General features: G+C 42.6%; 1 protein-coding gene across 2 annotated transcripts in view; it reads left to right on the top strand.

Annotated features, from left to right (window-relative positions):
* The window catches only part of LOC149437897 (cytochrome P450 2H2-like), a 42,300-nt gene that overhangs the window by 1,942 nt on the left and 20,736 nt on the right, over positions 1–19,622 (top strand). Inside the window, exons 1-5 of one of the 2 annotated variants that reach the window (XM_089660495.1) lie at positions 2,269–2,287; positions 2,780–2,942; positions 4,796–4,945; positions 11,359–11,519; positions 19,318–19,494. In XM_089660495.1, the coding sequence (XP_089516621.1) occupies positions 2,837–2,942; positions 4,796–4,945; positions 11,359–11,519; positions 19,318–19,494 (594 nt within the window). In that variant the 5' untranslated portion in view covers positions 2,269–2,287; positions 2,780–2,836. Of the gene's footprint in view, positions 1–2,268; positions 2,288–2,779; positions 2,943–4,795; positions 4,946–11,358; positions 11,520–19,317; positions 19,495–19,622 lie in introns of those variants that run through there. The other variant, XM_089660494.1, reaches the window with a different exon arrangement.

Here is a 19,622-nt window from a genome sequence, read left to right as displayed (position 1 = left end):
GAGTAGTCTCTGTCAAGTATTAATCCAGGCAGGGTAATGCAGGGGGGTTCACAGATAGTCCAGGCAGGAAAAAGTAGGCGGATTCACGGACAGTCCAGACAGGGAAAAGTAGGGGTATGGACACTCGCAGTTCTGGCAGGGGTCACCTTTGGCACACTCAGCTGGCAGCAGGCAACGACACTCCTTAGGACACGGCAGATAATCCGACAGGAGTATTTCCGGCACACAGCGGCATCGGGTAATCCTGGCACAGGGTTAGGCAGAGTATCTCTGGGCCTACAGCGGGTTGTTCTTGGCACACAGAGGCAGCGGGTAATCCTGACCCAGGGTAGTATCTCTGGGCCTACAGCGGGTTGTTCTGGGCACAGAGAGGCAGCGGGTAATCCTGACCCAGGGTAGTATCTCTGGGTACACACAGCAGGCAAGCAACAGGTCTTCAGAGGGCTGTGTGTCTTGGCCGGAGCTTCAAAACCACACAGGCATTATGGGACTACTAGTCCCAGCCATGCACAAAAGCAACAGCACAGTTCCATGCATCTCGTAGTAGGCTCAGCTAGGAGTGACTGACTTCCTCTCTCTCAAGCTCTTCCATTCAGCCAGAGACCACATGGCCCCTTCAATTGTCCCCACCTCCCAACTTCCTGCTAAGAACTGGCCTGGACTGGTCTTCACAGCCACATAAGGCCATGCTGTCTTTGTTCTATGCTGAGATCCATCCCATTTCCCCCAACTTCCTGCTAAGAACTGGCCTGGACTGGTCTTCACAGCCACACAAGGCCATCCTGTCTTTGTTCTATGCTGAGATCTATCCCCCCCCCCCCCCCGTGGGGCACAGGAACTCCAAACAACACAAAAAAAATTTATATTTCTGCTGTCTGTCACAAGGGTATTTCCCCCTGGTTCTTCATCCCTGTTCAGCTTTCTCCTCTATCAGTCAGGACAGCTTCCAAGTACCACTTCTGGCCTAGCTCTAGACCTCAGTACTAAGCACATGGTTGGCCCCATACAGGCTACAGGCTTAAGAAATTAAACTACAGACTGTGCACCTTCTCAGACTGAAGCTAAGGGGGAAGAGAGCTTCACAAGATCAGACCCAAATTGTTATGTCCTTCCCCAGTATGAACCACCGACAATAAACCTCCTTGTGGTTGGTCAGGGAGAACAGAAATATTCATATGATCCTGTACTAATTATGCCTTTCACTCTATTGTCAGAGCTGCCAATGACACTTACTGGCTGCATACAGAATCAGCAAAAATGGGGGAAGACCAAATGAACATTTGTCTTTGCCCTGTGTAGGATACAGAGGTATTCTGTGCAGTCCCATATGAGCATTCTGTTCAAACTAATAACAGTTGGCTGACTTCATGGAGCTGCATGGATCTTTAAGGACATCCCAAATTGTACATTGTGGAACTGATGCACAGATCAGAACATGGTCTCCCTATGGTTTGCATACACTCATGTGTTTTCGGTTTGATACACCCGTGTGAATGAAGTCAAAATCATAAAAATTGCAGGTAAAAGGAGAGAATATCAAGTATTTTAAATGGTTGTATTTTGTTTTTTACTTTCCATAATTTTTTCACTTGCAATGTGCCTAACTTGCTAGAAAATTTGACTACTTCATGAAGAGTAAGTGTTCTAGCACAGCCTCTTTGAAGCTCTGCTCTTCCCTTTGTAGGGGTAGGTAGTAGGTGATGATGGACCTTCCTCCATGTTTCACAATTAAATCACTGGGCACCAAGTTTGGTTCACATAAGAGGGCTACCCCTATCATGGGTTCTTCTGGCTATTCTAGACATCTATAACAGGGTCACTGCCTTATACATTGGGTACATTTACTTTTTGCCGTTCATCAGTGCCCTGGGACAAGGCTGAGGCTGTCTTGGGGGAATATTTGACCTGAAGGCAGGCCTATGATATTAGAAATGACCATTACACAGTGTACACTTGCACAACAACTGTTCTTCAGTTACTCTCGGGTCCCCCCGTGTAAATGTGCATCTTCCTGTAGCTTGCAATTAGGAGGGACCTGCCAAAAACCGACCACAACCACCTGTCCAGTATTTTCCATTCCCGTCACCAGTAGTAGAGTGGGCCCCGCCATGCAACTATCACAGGCTCTGATATGCACTTGACTGTAACCCTTGAACCTTCATATATCTGTACAGGATGGGAACCACTGTGGTGCAGATCCGCTCCCATTTCCATGGGAGACAGAACCTGGTGTAGGGAATGCAGACAACATCTCCCTTGCTGCTAGAAGCAGTTCCACCTGCAACAGGTACATGCTACAACTCGACAGGCTACTTAACTAACGCTACTTCTGTTGCCCATAGCAACCACATGTAGAACTTGCACTAGGTTGACTCTTAATGTGCTGTATCTTCATACCCCATGTGCTAGTGACCCATGCTTTATACTAAGTGTAGAATTGTGCCTGTTAATTGCTAGACACACCTTTAAGAAACTTCAAACTGGGCAGAAGACAATGCCTCAACGCTTTACTGAAAATGTGCTAAGCAGTACAAAAGTCCTAATCACAAAATAGGCTGCATTGTAGAAAAAGAGATGGGTCCTGGCACTTCAGTGATGTGAGTGAGGACAGGCAGATGTGTCTCCATCGCTTGCTCTTGGTGAAATATCTTCATGCCTACGGCCAGCCTAACACATCAAGGCAGTTGTTAGACCAAAGTGCATTAGGCCATATTCACACAAACCCAGCTTTTTGTGAACACGTACAACTTTGTTTGAAAATACAAATTTCTTTTAACAGCTTGGTGAAAAGTATGGACCTGTGTATACAGTCTACCTGGCCACCAATCGAGTTGTCATGCTGATTGGCTACGATGCTGTGAAGGAGGCCCTGGTTGATCACAGTGATGCGTTTGGTGACAGAGGGGATTTGGAGCTAACAGATTTATTGTTTATGTATTCTGGTAAGATGCTAAAATCAAACTAATAATCCCATATTAGTGTAATTTCTACCTTGTTTATATACAGTATGCTTTATTGATACGCTGGAACTGTATAAACTAACTGCAAGAATTTAAATGGATTTAAACTGAAAACACTCAATAAAATTGTAATACCAAGATCATATTAAAGGCCCACTCTAGCCAAACTTTTGGCTATTTAGTGGGTGAGTGGAGCTAAAAGGATCAGCTTGTGTGATTGAGATGGATCAATATGGAGAACATGCAGTAGGAACTGGTTCCCATGCGGTCCCTTTCCCCTTATCAGGTCTTTGATGTTGTTCAAAGATATCTATGGGAGATCAGACATCTCTGCTGAAAAAGGGGTCTGTATGCAGATTTGAGTGACATGGACTGGTACTTTACCAATTATTTGGACTATTTTCCAGAAAAGAATTTGAAAAAATAAGATTCAAATCATTATTGTGTAACACAAAGAGGCAGTGAGCACAGTCTATACCTAGGAGTGTCAGCATAGGGAGCTCGGTATGGAATGCGTGCTGATCTAGTGACAGCAGCCCAAGCACTAGGGTGGTTGGGCAGGTTCCACAAGCACACTCGCTACAATGTGTGATCCTCAGACATGGAGCAGGGCTCATCTATGGGCAAGGTTTGGAACCAATGGAAAAGGATCTGGGTTGAGGATCTGGTATGAATTTTGGGAGAACCCCCCATTTTTTTCCATAGCAATTAATGACTGTGTGGCTCCCAGCATCCTAGCAACCAATGATGCAATATTTTTGATAGGACACAGGCAGCAAGCCCCCACAGCATTCTTGGTTGCCAGGATGCAAGTAGCACAGTGAGAAGCTGTCATTAGGTAGCGGTAGTAAAGTACTGCTGCAGTACCAGACGGAAGTTTGCACGGACGAAACTGGCAAATCTGACCATTTCATTCACCCAACCTATGAATTGCAACCATGCTTGGTCACTAATGTGAACCTTACCCTTATAAGTTAGGAACATTGAATACAGTCAACATGTTTCAGGGGATAATAAACTGACTTGAGGTGAGATACTGGACTCACATTGGTTGGTGTCACTTCTGCTAGCCGCATAGTTACATACTGTAGGACAGATGTATTACTCGATATTTTACAGAGTACATCAAGCCATGCACTTAAGGTCCTCTATCCAACGGAGTCTAATGCCTCTATTACACTGATACACACAGACCAGTTCACAGGAGGGCCACTTAGCCCAAAGCATTACATTCTGGATCTTGGCCATGTGACATTCGCTCAAAGAGGATCCCACCACATGGGGTGAATCCACTGACTGTTTTTGTCAGTGTGGACTCAGAGTTGAGAATATGCCCCCTTTACTGGGAGCTTCTCAATAAAATTACTAGTATATTTTCAGGCTGATGGGGGAAACCCATGCAAAAACAGTGAGAACACTCAAACTCCATACTGATAATGTCTCTGATGGAATTCATGCTGAGGATATGTAACAGCAAGGTGAGAGCCTCTCTTTTGCGCTCGTGTTTCACACAAGAGAAAGGTGCATGCACCTTTGCAAAAATGCATCCACAGGGAAACCACATGGTATTTTTGACCATGTGGTTTCCCTGCAGTTCCCATACTCGCAATCATGCTGAGGGCTGAGATGCGTGGGGTGCCATTTAGAATGAATGGCAGCCCCATGCATCTCACAAGAGCAGTGTGATTTGGGTGCAGGAACCGATGCGATTCCCATACCCAAAACCAGCCCACAGCTTATGGGTTAGTGTGAACCTAGCTTTAGTCATTGTTTAAACTGTTTGGAATTTTAGGAGTCTTCAACAGCAATATGTATAACATCTTTCATTTTTCTAGGGGTCATCACGAGCAATGGAGAGAAATGGAAGACATTGCGCCGCTTTTCCCTGACAACACTGAGAAATTTTGGGATGGGGAAGAGGAGTGTGGAGGAGAGAATCCAGGAGGAAGCTCAATGTCTCAGGGACAGTTTTATGAAGAGCAAAGGCAGGTGGAGATATTGCTGAATTAGCATAATAGTAACCCCAACCCCATTTTTACATTTTACATGGAATTACCTAACCTAGCCTTTTTCAAACAGGGTTCCCAGGCACTGTGGGGTGCCTTCAGGTTTCTTCAGGGGTGCCTTGGCAAAATCCCCAAAATATTGTATAACAGCCAGCAGGTGGATCCAGCCTGCCTTTTAGTTACACAAAGCTACAGGTTTTCAATGTGCGCCATTACAGCCTTCCAGCCTCTGGCGTTCTGACAACCAATGATGTTATCAGTTGATAAGGAGGACATCGGGCACCTGGACAGCATCTTAGTTTACGCCTCCCTTCGCCTCTCTGTCAGCAATGCAGTGGGGCTGTGCTCGCACCGCATGGGTTAATTGTTTGTTTTGTCCAGCGACAACCAGAACACTTATATTCATGTGATCCTCCACTCCAGCGGTAAACAGTGCTCCCCTACGATCCATTGATGTTCTGTGCCTGACATCCTCACATCCAGAGCAGGTCTACAGTATAGGCTTGATGACATCATGAACAGTCCACTGCTCCAGACTGCTAGATTGCGGGGTGGGGGTTGGGCAGGAGCCATAGGGACCAGTCTTGTACAGGAGGATTGCAGGATTAGGAAAGTTTATCTCTCTTCTCCAATCTATTAGACAAAAACAAGCAATGTGCCCAAAGTTGGGCTTTAAGTGAGTAGAGTGACCAGGCTGCATAGTTTTAACACCCCTGTTTGGAAGAGAAGACACATCCCCCAACAGTTATTTTCTTGAAAGAGAATTTCAGGGCAGCAGTCAATATGTCAGCTTTTTCTAGAAAGCATAAGCAAACATCATGGAAAGCCATATCAGCTATAAGTGTTCATCAATAAAATATTTCAAAGAAGAATTTCATTAGCTTTAAAATGTTACTAAACCCAAAACGGTAAAATCAGTCTGTATATGCAGTAAAGCATTCTTGTTATACTCACTGTAGACCCTAAGGGGTTAATCGTCTGCAATATGTAAAAAGGCTTTTTAATCCTGTCTTCTCTGATCCTTCCCTGCTTTTAGCATTCCCAATCCATCTGCCATAGCTAGAGCTACAGTGACAAGTCTGTACATGCTCTGTTTGGTGTGTATTGCTAGAGAGGGTGCATGTGATCGGCACAGGGCTAATCAGCGCTGTCCAGACACAGAGTCAAGTGTTATGCAACCTCATAGGACAGTCAGAGGAGAATGAAAACTCCTCTTACAAGATTTCCTGTGCTCGGCTGGACACTGATAGAAGTCACAATACTGCTATATACTGCTGATGAGAAAAGGTATTTAGCAGTTATATTTACTAAAATATTTGCAATTCCTTGTTCTGTGTACTGTGGGAGACTGGATATAGTGACTGCAGGGTCATGTGTTTAGTAACACTTTAAAGTTGAACTTCAGCCTTACTTTCAGTCTTGCACGGTTTTATAGGCTCCACACCTGTATTGAAATGGCTTACTATGATCCACTGCACACTGTGAGCTTCTCACAGTGTATGTTAGAAGCAGCAGTAATTCAGATAAAATCCATCTCGTTTACTGGCTTGAGGGCATCAGGGATCATCTAGTTTGTTCCCTCCCAGCCTTACAGTTCATGGCCTGCCTCTATTATATATTGATTTTCAGTTCTTTCATACAAGGCGGCTTTACCCACAACAGACTTCAATCAAATGTATTCAGCCCGCCTAGAAATGGCTTCTTCTCCAAACTGATATTCACCCATCAAGGCCCAAGACCTAGCCCATTGCTTGAATCTGGTGTAAATGTTTTTGAAAAGAGTAGTGAGGCAGTGATGTTTTCAGGAAGCTATGTATAGCCCTTCCCACCAGCCATGATCTTTACACTACATAGAACAGCACATAGACCAAATTATGATGCCATTAGGTTTAAAATAAGGTATGTTATGAAAGCAAAAAGGTTTTATATCAAAATGTTTTTAGCATGTTGATGAAGAGAGGAAATAGGGAATGCAAAATATAAGAGGTTTAAACACCATTTAATTTAAATGGATGTGCTAAATGGAAAATCACAAATCACAAACTGAATGTAAAAATCTCAAGCTAGCCATTTTGCACCTTTATTAATAGTCTCTATAGCTTTGCTGGATAATAATTTTATGCGTGCCATGGCCAGCCCATTAGAGCTAATAGACTCCCTCAAGAGTTGGTTCTGGCCAGCTCAGTGGATTACTTTTAAAAAGGCCTGGATTCTTTCTTGGATACACAGAATATAACTGGATACTAACATTTATAGGTAAAGTTGATGCAGAGAATATCTGATTGCCTCTCCGGGGACCAGGAAGGTATTTCTTCCCCTGCAGGAGCAAATTGCATTATGCTTTGCTGGGTTTTTTCACCTTCCTTAGGATAAATTGTGGGTATAGGCTTATAACTTTTTTTTTTTTGGTTGAGCTGGATGGACTTTTGTCTTTTTTCAGCCAGACTAACTATGTAACAGATCGATTTTGGAAGTAATCAAACCACCTATGTCACTAGAAGCCCAAATGATGAAGCTGCGACTGTCCTATTTTGGTCACACTGGTCAGAAGAGAGTTCACTGGAAAAGGAAGTAATTTTTGGGAATATCGAAGGAAACAGATGAAGAGGGAGATCAGCTACTAGATGTTTGGACACACTGACTACAGCTGTGGGGAAGACCTTGCCAGACTAGCACAAAACCAACTTCTTTTCAGAGCTCTCATTCATCAAATCGCTAGGACTCCAACTCAAGTTGATGGCACTTAATAATAATAATAATAATAATAATAGCCTTCCAGGAGAGGAAAATAAAAGTTCTGAACTATAGTAAGGGGTTATATAGGGTTATCATCCACATCCCTTTAGATAACTGACATGGATTTCACCATAGATCTAAAAAAAAGATAGATGGTAAGATGACAATGTTGTGCCATATGCAAACTGTACTGTCAGCCAGGTATTATGTAGGACAGTGGATGGACACAGACACAAACCTTTCAAGAGTGTCAATGATAGCCTAGATGTGTCACAGCAATAATGGAAAATGAACCCTTTCTGCTATCTGCATGTTAGGATGAGTGAGCCCTAAAAAGCAAAGGAGCAAAGAAAAATATTATGGAGAATGTTTGTGGAGCCATGTTATACCAAACAGAAGCTAATTAACAGACTTTCAATAAAAATGTCATTGTTTCAATATGGAGGATGACAACACATAAGGTGTGTAACCTGGTCAAGAAATAGATGAGCTCCAAAATCAATGTACTATTGACTACCAAAATGAGAATGGTTTTCTTCAAAAGTACCAGTGAAGTTTAACTGGTACCTTTAAAGAAACCCATTCTCAATTCGGTGGTCAATAGTACATTGATTGTTTAAAGACTAGGTTTGATTGATAAAATTAGCAGTGGCTCTAGAATCTACTTAGGTCTGGCACAGAAGGTCTGACCAAGGAAGAAAAGCAGATTGATATATGTAACCTAAAGAGCTTGAAATGTGGTCATCCTAAGGAATCTTCACTCTGATGCCCTAGACAATGAGTTTTGGATGATTGAGAGGGTAGTTAATGGGGGCTTCCAGATTCCTATAAGCCCCCAGCCCGCAGACCCCAACAACGACCGACCATGGTGGTTGTGAAGATGCCCTTGTCCCCATCAATATGTGGACAAGATGCTTCGGGGGGGAGCCCCCTACCCCAAAGCACCACCCCATGTTGAGGGCAAGTGACTTGCTATAATTCAGGAGTGGGGGTGTGCACTCGCTCGCCCCCCTTTCCTGACCTACCGGGTTGCATGTTCGGATAAGGGTCTGATATGAATTTTGGGGGGGACCTGCATGCCATTTTTTTTTTTAAATTTCGCTTGAGGGTTTCCCTCAAAATCCATACCAGAACTAAAGGGCTTTGTACGGATTGGGTGGACCCCACGCCGTCTTTTTTATAATTTTTTATTTATTTTCCGGGGCATGCCAGCAATTTTTTTTATATTCAGCTATAAGCGGGGAGCCCCACTGACAGCTGAAACATAAAAGAATGTTTCACTACTAAAATACAGCGTGACTTCATAATAAACAGTTGCTCATGTGGTATTTTAGCAGCTATGCAGTATCTTACTGTATACTCAAATGTGGTAAGATATCATTAATGAATTGTCCCCTCTGTTAAAAGTTCATGATCAAACTTTTATTAATTTTGAATGTTTGACCGCGAACCGAACAAGGGGGTGTTTGGCCTATCACTATGCAAGTTGCATGATGGCATCCAAGTTTTCAGTTTTCAGAGGATAGTTTACAAGTGAATATTTAATTACCTCAGACAGGTCTTAAGGAATCCAAGGAGAGGATCATTCCAATGCAAGTCAGCGGAGCATGGGTGAAAATCAAAACAGTATTCCTTAGCAATTCTGTGTCCCTGTTACAGGGAAAGAAAAGCAGATATGGCAGATGCTGCCCGATTTGGACAGTAAAATAAAAGACCAAGGGCTTGTAAAAAAGCTTCTACAGTGCTGAGAGCTGAGTCACCTGCTTAAAGCTAAGAGCTCATGTACACTCACGTTTAGGAGCTGTTCAGCATTTTTTTCAGCAGCCCCTGAACTCTCCCTAATGTTTTCCTGTGTAGCCACGTACACATCTTCGTTTACAGTTGTTTACAGGCATTTGAGTTTACAATCCTTTTTTTGAACGCAGAAAACTTGAGTTCAGCAGTCGATTTTATCAGCGTTTCAAATGCAATACGCTTGTAAACGAGGCAAATCCTGTTTATAAGTGTTTGCATTTGAAATTTTTTTTTAACTCTCCCAGTTCCCGATGCTGTCCAGAACCTTTTTTTATCATGAAAAATGCATGCAAAGCATTTCAAGGTACTCAGATGGACAAAACACTGAACACAGGATGTTCCTACCAAGCTTGTCACACATTGTAAGGACCAATTCACACCTCAGACCTCTCCCACCCCTGGAAACAAAAGATATGTTAATGACCATTCACACCTCAAATTCCTCGTGAAGACCCCCTGCCAGGTGCCCTTAATGACTCACTCCACCAGACACCTTTCCCACCCTTGGAAACAAAAGAAATGTTAATGACCAACTTACACCTAAGCTAATCTCAACACATACTGCTGTCTCTGCTTCTACTCTCTGAAACAGTCTGAAATAGTTAATAATGTAATAATTTACCACTTTTCAGTGCATTCTGGGCATTTGGGAGGTTCTCCTGTTCTTATCTTTAAAAAAAGCTTCTAAAAGCAAACGCACATATACACGGTATGCAAACGTGGCTAAACAGATGTTTTTTAACGTTTTCCAGCAGTCAGTTTCCATCGTTCAGAAGTGTCCCGTGTACATGGGGCCTAAGAGTTGCCTTGAAGCAAGGACCAATTGCAACTTGCAGTTCTTCAGGGCATGAAGAATTTGAAGGAAGACAAAAAAAGCTTGCAGTAATATTTGAAACTAGCAAACGTCTGTTGGTCACCTGAAAAGTGCTCTGGAAAATTCACCTTGAGCTCAAGCATGAAAGAAATGAGAACACGTGAGCTACTGGAAAGATGGAGGTGCAGATTTGCCCTGCAAATTATGCCAAAAAACAGGCCCTAAGGTGTCTAAATACATTTATTCAGATGGGGGTCTGTGGATGTTTGATACATTGCCGTAGGGTCTGCAAGACACTCAGCAGACTTATGTCAGCAGGATCCATGGCCTGAGCAGGAGCACAGGATCTAACACAGACTTGAGACTATAGGAAATGCACCTATTGTCCATAGCTGCTCCTTTTCTTCGCAGTTCTGTGGATCATAGCAAGCTTTAGTCCAAGATGATAGAGATTTCATGATGATAGAACTATACAGAGTTGCAGATCAGCCTTGTTGCTGTTCTTTGATAACTAGTGAGCATTGTACCCACAAGGAGATGAAGTATAAGTGCTAAATGGTTACAGCATTTTAAAAACAATATGACAAAGAAAAATAATAAAGTTAATTTAGTAAAGCAGTAAAAGTTGTTCAGTTAGCAAACTGAATTTGAATCTAACTTCACCTCATTGATTAAGCTATGAAAATGCACTTTGCAATGTGAACATACTGCAGTAGATTTACTAAACCTGGTGCACTGAGAATTTGGTGCAGCTCTGCATGGTAGCCAGTCAGCTTCTAACTTCAGCTTCTTCAATTAAGCTTTGGCAATAAAACCTGGAAGCTGATTGGTTTCTATGAAGGACTGCACCAGATTTTGAACTTTCCAGTTTTAGTAAATAGCTACCACTGTATTCTTTTAGTAAATCAACCGCATCTTGTTTATGCTAACTAATGTGTTACCACTTATTATTTATCCAAGGTCCTAATGAATCTGATATGGTTTGCAAAATTTTGTATACTGATGTCTGGGTTGAAAATGCTGATTGGTCCTGTTTGTGTAATAACAGATAAGCCAATAAACCCGATTCATCTGCTAAGAATGGCTGTCTCTAATGTCATCTGCTCCATTGTATTCGGTGAAAGATTCGACTATGATGACAAGAAGTTCTTGACCCTTCTGACAAATATTCAAGAAATTGTGACCCTGATAAACTCTCGATTAGCACAGGTATATACCATATTTTACAAATGCAGGGATAATATACAAACTATATACAGATGGTTTACTATGGTGTGCAAATTAAACCTATGTTTCCAGTGGTACATTTCAGTGCTTCAGTGAGATCCTTTTCTACCCTATGAAGCATATCCAAACCCAAAATTGAAAAAACTATTACCACTTACCAGGACTTAGATGTGGTGGTCCGGGGTGTATTTACCACAAGGCAAACAAGGCATTTGCCTAGGGTGGCATTTTTCAGGGGGGCAGCAGCATTTTTCAGGGGGGCAGCGCTGTCCCCTGAAAGAAGGAATGGAAGAAGGAACACACGCAGCATGGGGACTGGGTGGTATCTGAGAGAGGCTGCAGGCTGCTTGATGGTGTATGGAGAGCCTGACTCTTGTTCCTGGAGAAGTCCGGAGCTGTGAATGTTAGTATCTTATCTCTTGCAGAGGTGGAGTGGGGGGTTGCCCGGTGGTAGTGGAAGGCTCTTTCAGGTGGGAGTGGGGGGCTGGGGTGTTGTTGGTAAATGTCCGTGGGGGGGAGCCAATTTTTGTGTTGCCTAGGGCAGCACGAAAACTAAATACACCACTGGTGGTGGTTGTAGTAATTTTTCTTTTTCTAAAGGTAGAACAATTATCAGCATCCAGAGAAAATACTTATTGATCTTACAGAAATGCAACATCCTTGTGACTTCCTGTGAGCTGAAAGAAAGCCAAAATATCCTTATCATTTATAATAAAACTACTAGATCAATAACACAATCATCATTCCCTCCCCTCATGCCAGGGTACTAGGTGTAATCCTAGACTCCCATCTGTCCTTTCAGCCCCAAATCCAATCACTGTCCAAATCTTGTAGACTTCACCTCCACAACATCTCCAAGATACACCCGTTCCTAACCTCGGAAACCACTAAGCAACTTATCCACTCCCTTGTTATCTCTTGCCTTGACTATTATAACTCCCTCTTCATTGGCCTACCTCATCGCAGGCTATCCCCTCTTCAGTCTATCATGAATGCTGCTGCCAGAATCATCCACCTTACTAACCGTTCTGTATCTGCCACCCCTCTCTGCCAGTCCCTCCACTGGGTTCCCGTTGCTCAACGGATAAAATTCAAAACGCTAACAATAACGTATAAAGCCATTTATAACTCTGCCCCAAATTACATCACCGATCTTGTCTCTAAATATCACCCAAACCGTACTCTCCACTCCTCGCAAGGCCTCCTACTCTCTAGCTCCTTGTATTCTCCTCCCATGCTCGTCTCCAGGACTTCTCCAGAGCTTCCCCCATCCTCTGGAACTCTCTACCCCAATTTATCAGACTATCGCCTACTCTGCTCACTTTTAGGCGATCTCTGAAAACCTATCTCTTCAGGGAAGCCTATCCTGCTATCAGCTAATACTGGAATCTTCTACTCTTCCAACCAGTCCATCCCCACAGTTACTACCTTTTGTACCACTAGCCCCTCCTTCCTAGATTGTAAGCTCCAAGGAGCAGGGCCCTCAAATCCCTCTTGTATTGAACTGTATTGTTGCTGTATTGTCTCCCATTATATTGTAAAGAGTTGAGCAAACTGTTGGCGCTATATAAATCCTGTGTAATAATAATACTAATCCCATCAATCCTCCATGTAATGGAGATGAGACATTGAGTAATGGAGCACTGTTGGTACTGAGGCATAGGTTGTACAGAGGCACTGCGAGTGAGAGCAGGAGGAGACAACAGGGGTTATATGATACTGAGCAGGAGGAGAGGACGCCATGAGACCAGTGAGCAAGAACAGGAAGAGAGGTCTCTGGGGCTGTGTGATCAGTGAGCAGAAGCAGGAGGAAAAGATGATAAGGGTGGTGTGATCAGTGAGCAGGAACAGGAGGAGAGGACGGCATGGGCTGGGTGATCAGTGGATGGGGAAGACACCAGGGGACTTGCAATCAGTGTGTAGGATCAGGAGGAGAAGACAATGGGGGGCCTAGTGATCAGTAAGGGAGGAACAGGAAAAAAGGACACCAGGGGCACTGTTATCAGGGAGCAAGAGATCCCAAACAAGTAAGAAAACAGATAGTGCTCAGATTAGGATAAAGGTAAGAAGTAAGTTTAACAACAAATTATATAAATTAATTCCTAACTTTTCCTGGATTATTCCCATTAGGGTAGCGGGTGAAATGTCCAACAGAAGTGGTGATGTGACCAGTGCATATCTTGCTCCATGTACACGTTCCTTGAAGAACCGCTCGAGGGTGAATACTGCTGTGCGAGATGTGAGCTAGTTATTTCTTTGGAAACCCAGATCCTGGATCTAAAGAATCAGCTGGCAACATTGCAAAGCATCAACAACCTGTAAAGGAGTTTGGACCTTACACATCAGGTGCTGCCTGGGGCCAGTATAGAGGGGGGTAGAGTTATGGAGGTGCAGGAGCCAAAGGAAAGCAGCTGGGTTACATTTAGAAGGAGGGGAAGAGCCTTAGGAAGGCACGTCCTGGGTTGGCACTTCCCAATAACAACATGCCAGGTTGCATAACGTTGGGGATATCAGCTCAAGGGTGGCCTTGCTGGAGCAGACGTCCTCCCCTAGCTGCTAGGGGAATGACTTCTATGGTGAGGATGGGAGCATGAATACAGGCAAGGTTAGACAGATACTGGTGGTAGGGAACTCAGTTATTAGAAGGACAGATAGGTCAACTGTGCCAAAGACCGTGATCACAGAATGCTATGTTGTTTACCCAGGCACTGAGACTTGGCACATTGTGGATTGGATCGACAGATTGTTGGGTGGGACTGGGGAGGACCTAGCTGTCATGGTATTACAGGGACTTGAGAGCTATATTGAATAAAATGACCTTCAGGGTGGTATTCTCAGAAATACTGCCTGTACCTTGAGCCACACCAAAGAGGTAGCAGAAGCTTAGGGAATTTAACAAGAAACGGAGGATCTGGAGCAGGAAGGAGGGTTTGGGGTTCCTGGAGAAGTGAGGTGACTTTTTAGTCGATTACCAGCTCTCTAACAGGGACTGACTGCACCTAAATGGAGAGGGTACAGCTCTGGGCCCGGGGTCAGTAGGGGGCCCCATGAGATGCCTCTGGTACCTTTTTCATAGGCTTTTTTGAGTTTGGGCAAGGACACAAGGGCCCCATGATCCCCTATTGCCTGGGGCCCCATGAGTTGTCAGTCCGCCCCTGAGGATGGCCATAAAGTTAGAGGAACTTTTAAACTAGGAGTCGGGGAGAGATCAGAGGAAGCTTTTCCAGTTAGTGAACAAAGACAGAAATTGCTACTGTGGTCAATTTACCTGGAATACCTAAGACCAACACATGTGGGATGGCAGAATCCTACTGCAGCCTCAGAACAAGCAGGGATAAAATAACATGTGGTCATACAAAACAAAAAGGCTTGTTCACTAATGCTAGAAGTTTGAACAAAATAAAAGAAATGGAACTACTGATGCATGAGGGTGATTTTGACTTTGTGGGAGTACCAGAGAGCTGGTTTGACAGCACACATGACTGGCTTGCGACTGTATAGGAGTACGCCCTGTATTGAAGATAGGGTAGTTAGAAGGTGGGAAGGAGTGTGCATGTATGTCAAGAGTGATTTGCCACTGAATACTAGGGATGACATTATTAATGGGGCAATGGTGGGGGAGGAATCCTTGTTGCTAGAGCTTCAAAGCAAATAAACAAAAGGGAAATTAATAGTGGGTACATGCTTGTTTTCTTTTGGTCAAGATCCGCTCTCTCACAGTAGTGCTGGCATATACACTGCTATAACAGCAGGAATCTCAGCTTCATTTTCTTTGCTGACTTTCACCTTACTTTTGGAAGTGATATTGGTGACTTGGGGCATTGGTTGCTGTGGGCAGTAAAGTGCCACCCTCCGGCTGACCCCCCCCCCAATTCCCAACATGTAGCCTGGGACATCCATGGCGGGTGTCAGCTGTGAGAGCTGAGGGAGCCCAGTAAAAATCTGTTCGCTGATCTCCCCTAGCTAGAATGGACTCGAGAGCAATGAGCTTTGATCACTTACGGTTTTAGAGCTGTGATGTATGTGCTGTCTTAGGTTCAAAGGAGTGCATTAGTGGCATTAGGGATCTAAAATATCCCCGATGCCCCCTTAAAGAGAACCTGTCATCTGCACCATTCTACTGTATAACATAAGGTGCTTTTCAGTCCTCTTGTGATAGCAATAAAGTTAGGATGAAAAACGTTTTCACATTTAAAGTTTAGTAAAGTAAAATTAAAAAAAAAAACAAAATAACATTTTTAACCACTTGCCCTCCTGAGGATTTACCCCCCTTCCTGACCAGGCCATTTTTTGCGTTACTTTAACTGACAATTGTAAGATCATGCAACACTGCACCCAAATGAAATTTATGTCCTTTTTTATCCCACAAATAGAGCTTTCTTTCAGTGGTATTTTATTGCCTGTGTGCTTTTTATTTTTTGCTTTATAAAAAAAAAGCCGATAATTTTGAGAAAAAAACAATATTTTTGACTTTTTGCTATTAAACATGTCCAATTAAAAAAAAATGTAAAAATCAAATTTTGGCATAAATTTAGGCCAAAATTTATTCTGCTACATATCTTTGCTACAAAAAAATCCCAATGCATGTAAATTAATTGGTTTACATGAAATTTATAGTGTTTACAAATGGAGGTATATATACTGGGATTTTAATTTTTTTTTTAAACTTTTACTAGTAATGGTGGCGATCAGCGACTTATAGCGGGACTGTGGCAGGTATTATGACACTGAGGGGAACTGAGTTGGTGTCATTGACATCCCCAGTGACAACAATACAGTGATCAGTGCTAATAAAAAGCACTGACACTGTACTAATGGCACTGGGCAGGAAGGGGTTAACATGTGGGGTGATCAAAGGGTTAACTGTGTGCTGTTTTACACTGTGTGGCTGTGTTTGTGCTTCACTGTAACCTGGTAACTGACAGCCGTGGCCACGAATGGTGGCACGGGTAGGGCTCGTGTGTGCCCCCCTACCCGGAAATGCGAAATCATGTATAAATACATGATTTTATGCAGCTGTGCCGCCCTGTAGCAGTACTTCTGCTATAGAGCGGACGGGAAGCCGATAAAGCCTCCTGCCCCACATACAAGGCCATATGTATGCAAATGAACATTAGCATATGGAAACAAGAATAGCGCCACACATATTAGGTATCACTATGCATGCTGACGTGGGAGCAATATTCCAACATTTACTGTTACCTCTAAACTGATGAGCTGTAAAGGCTTTTAATGTGGGCAATTTTGGGTACTGTAGCTTTTTGCTGTTTCACTGGCAAACATAATATTGAGACTTGATATGTTTGGTATATATTTACATAATGTGACCTCATCTTTTATATTTTACCAGAAATTGGACATTATATTGTGCTTGTGTGCACTAAATTAATTTGAATTTATTTTTTATGAAAATAGAAGATGATAAACTGCTGTACTAATATTGTGTGGCATAAATCTAAACCTATTTTAGTTTTGGATAGAGTAGGGAATAGTTAAAATTCCTGATGGTATTTCTTATGCTCTTTGTTTTCCATTAGAGAGATTCCCATTCACTTCCTGTTTCAGAAATATGACAGAAAGTTTCTGCAATGAGAGGGAATATTCCTTCTTGTCACCAGAACTGATTTCCTAATTGAAAGATTTCATCTCATCTTTGTGACAAGTCAGATATTTTGGCTTTGCCATCACCTTCTGTACTGGAGGCAATGGTCACCATGACCAACAGAGAGGGCTGCTTCAGAACTGTGAAGCAATCAAAGCTCCATTGGGCTTTATTTACTAAAAGTGGCGCGTGCACAAACTGGTGCAGCTGTGTATGGCAGCCAAGCAGCTTATAACTTCAGCTTGTTCAATGAAGCTTTGACAAAAAAAACCTGGAAGCTGATTAGTTTGCACCAGATTTTGCACTCTCCAGTTTTAGTAAATCAGCCCCATTTAGTCTAAAAACTGTGAGCAGGGATGATAAACAAAGAGATGTCTTAGTAAAAGCAGCACATAATACACACATTAGATATCATTAGGCACACATATAACACCTTTGATCGCCCTAGATGTTAAACCCTTCCCAGCCAGTGTAATTAGTACAGCGAAAATGTATAGAATTATCACTGATCACTGTAATATTATCACTGGTGATGTCAGTGGCAGTTAGGCAGTTCCCCCCAGTATCAGTTAGTGTCAGATTGCCCGCTGCACTATCACAATCCCATTATAAGTTGCTGATCACTGCCTTTATTACTTTACAGAAAATTCCAATATACTGTATATGCCATACTTTGTAGACACTACAACTTTAATAATAATAATAATAATAATAATAATAATACTGTAACAGTACAGGGCCCTGTCACAGAATGAAAATGGATAGAGATGGTCAGGAAACGGACACAGGGTTTGCACATGTGCAAAGAGCAGAACTGCGGAGCATAGATTTCGAGTGGAGAAAACTGCTGTTGCAGGTTTCTCCAGATATTGATATTTCTGAATGGGGCTCCATAGTTTGGAGATTTCACAGTGCCTTGGGAGGGAATAAATCTCCAATCCAGTGTCCAGGTTTTGTAGTCAACCAGTAGGGCGTGGGCCCAGGTGCTCACAGCCCTTATAATGATGGTTTGCTGAGAGTTGCAGGGGGGAGTGGAGTGCAATTGGAGCAGTGGCTGCCATTGTGAGTCTCTGTGTGAGACGGATGCTGTGTGCATCAAAAGGGCTCAGGGCTGTGTCACTAAAGAAGTCCGAGGTAGTGTGCCAGGAATAGCCAGTGGTCTGGGAGACCCATACCAGCAGAGATACTGCTGACCAGCAGTGCTAATAAGGAGTAGCCAGGAGGCTTAGCATTTTTCATTTGTATTTACCACTGGAGAAGAACCCCTGTGTGGGAAATCTTATTTTGAACTTTTGTGTTTTTTTTGTTTCTTGCCTTTTAATAAAAGCGGGCTACCAAGCCCTGAAAAAGAGTTTCTGACTAGCGTGGACTCACTTGGAAAGCATCTACCACTAGAGCTAATCATCCCCCATGTCACAATATACACTTATTGAGATTTTGTTTTTACAAAAGACATGTAGCAGAATACAATTTGACCCACATTTATAAAGAAATTAGATTTTAGTTTATTTTTTAATGGATATGTTTTATAGCTGAAAGTAAAAAAATCTTTTTTTTTTTTCAAAAATCTGGGCGCTTTTTTTCATTTATACAAAAAAAAACCTAATGGTGATCAAATACCACCAAAAGAAAACCCTGTTTATATGAAAAAAATAATATAAATTTTGTTTGGATACAGCATTGCATAGTTACCATTTAAAGTAGCGTAGCGCTAAATTGGAAAACAATGGTCTAGACATGAAGAGGGTGAAACCTTCCACAGCTCAAGTGGATAACCAGTCCATAGGTTATGTGATTTTCTTTCCTTTCACCACTGTTGATGCGGGAATCCCTTCTGCAGCACTATTGTGGTTTGCCAGCAGGGAGCCTTCCGGACCAGCAGAACACAATAATTACCTCCTGGCGGTAGTCGCATGTAAAAAATCCGACAGGCTGGTTGTTTCAAAATGGATCGACTTGGGTACAACCAGCCTGCCCATAGATGGATCGAATTTTGGCTTGTTCCTGATGAACCAGCCGAGATTTGATCTATCTGCAGCCGGTTTTAGTAAAGGATAGGGAAACTCGAGGTACTAGAGATCTGTCGCAATAAAGTTCAGTATTATGTTATGAAATGTTTGCAATGTAAAGGAGATATATTGTTCATTATTTAATGCCTGAATTAAAAATCTATTTCAGTTTCTGAATCTGTTCCCAACCTTAATGAAACATATCCCTGGCCCCCACCAGAAAATTTTCCAAAATTTTGAAAAGCTTAAACAGTTTCTACTGGATATGGTGGAAGCTCACAAGGAAACATTGGATGAGAACTGCCCTCGTGACTTCATAGATTGCTTCCTCATTAAAATGGAAGAGGTGAGATTGTTTTCAATTCTTGGTTTAGAATCTGATCTCTTTTCTAATGAAATTAATGTTTTAAAGGGTTAGTTCAGCTTTTACTGCAATGATTGCAAGAATGTTTTACTGCAAATGTTTGTAAGAAA

The sequence above is a fragment of the Staurois parvus genome, unplaced genomic scaffold (genome assembly GCF_062004578.1).
Source record: "Staurois parvus isolate SC_StPar_1 unplaced genomic scaffold, SC_StPar_1.0 ptg001249l, whole genome shotgun sequence".
In the NCBI taxonomy this organism is placed as follows: Eukaryota; Metazoa; Chordata; class Amphibia; order Anura; family Ranidae; genus Staurois; species Staurois parvus.
This window is presented reverse-complemented; position numbering and strand designations above follow the sequence as displayed.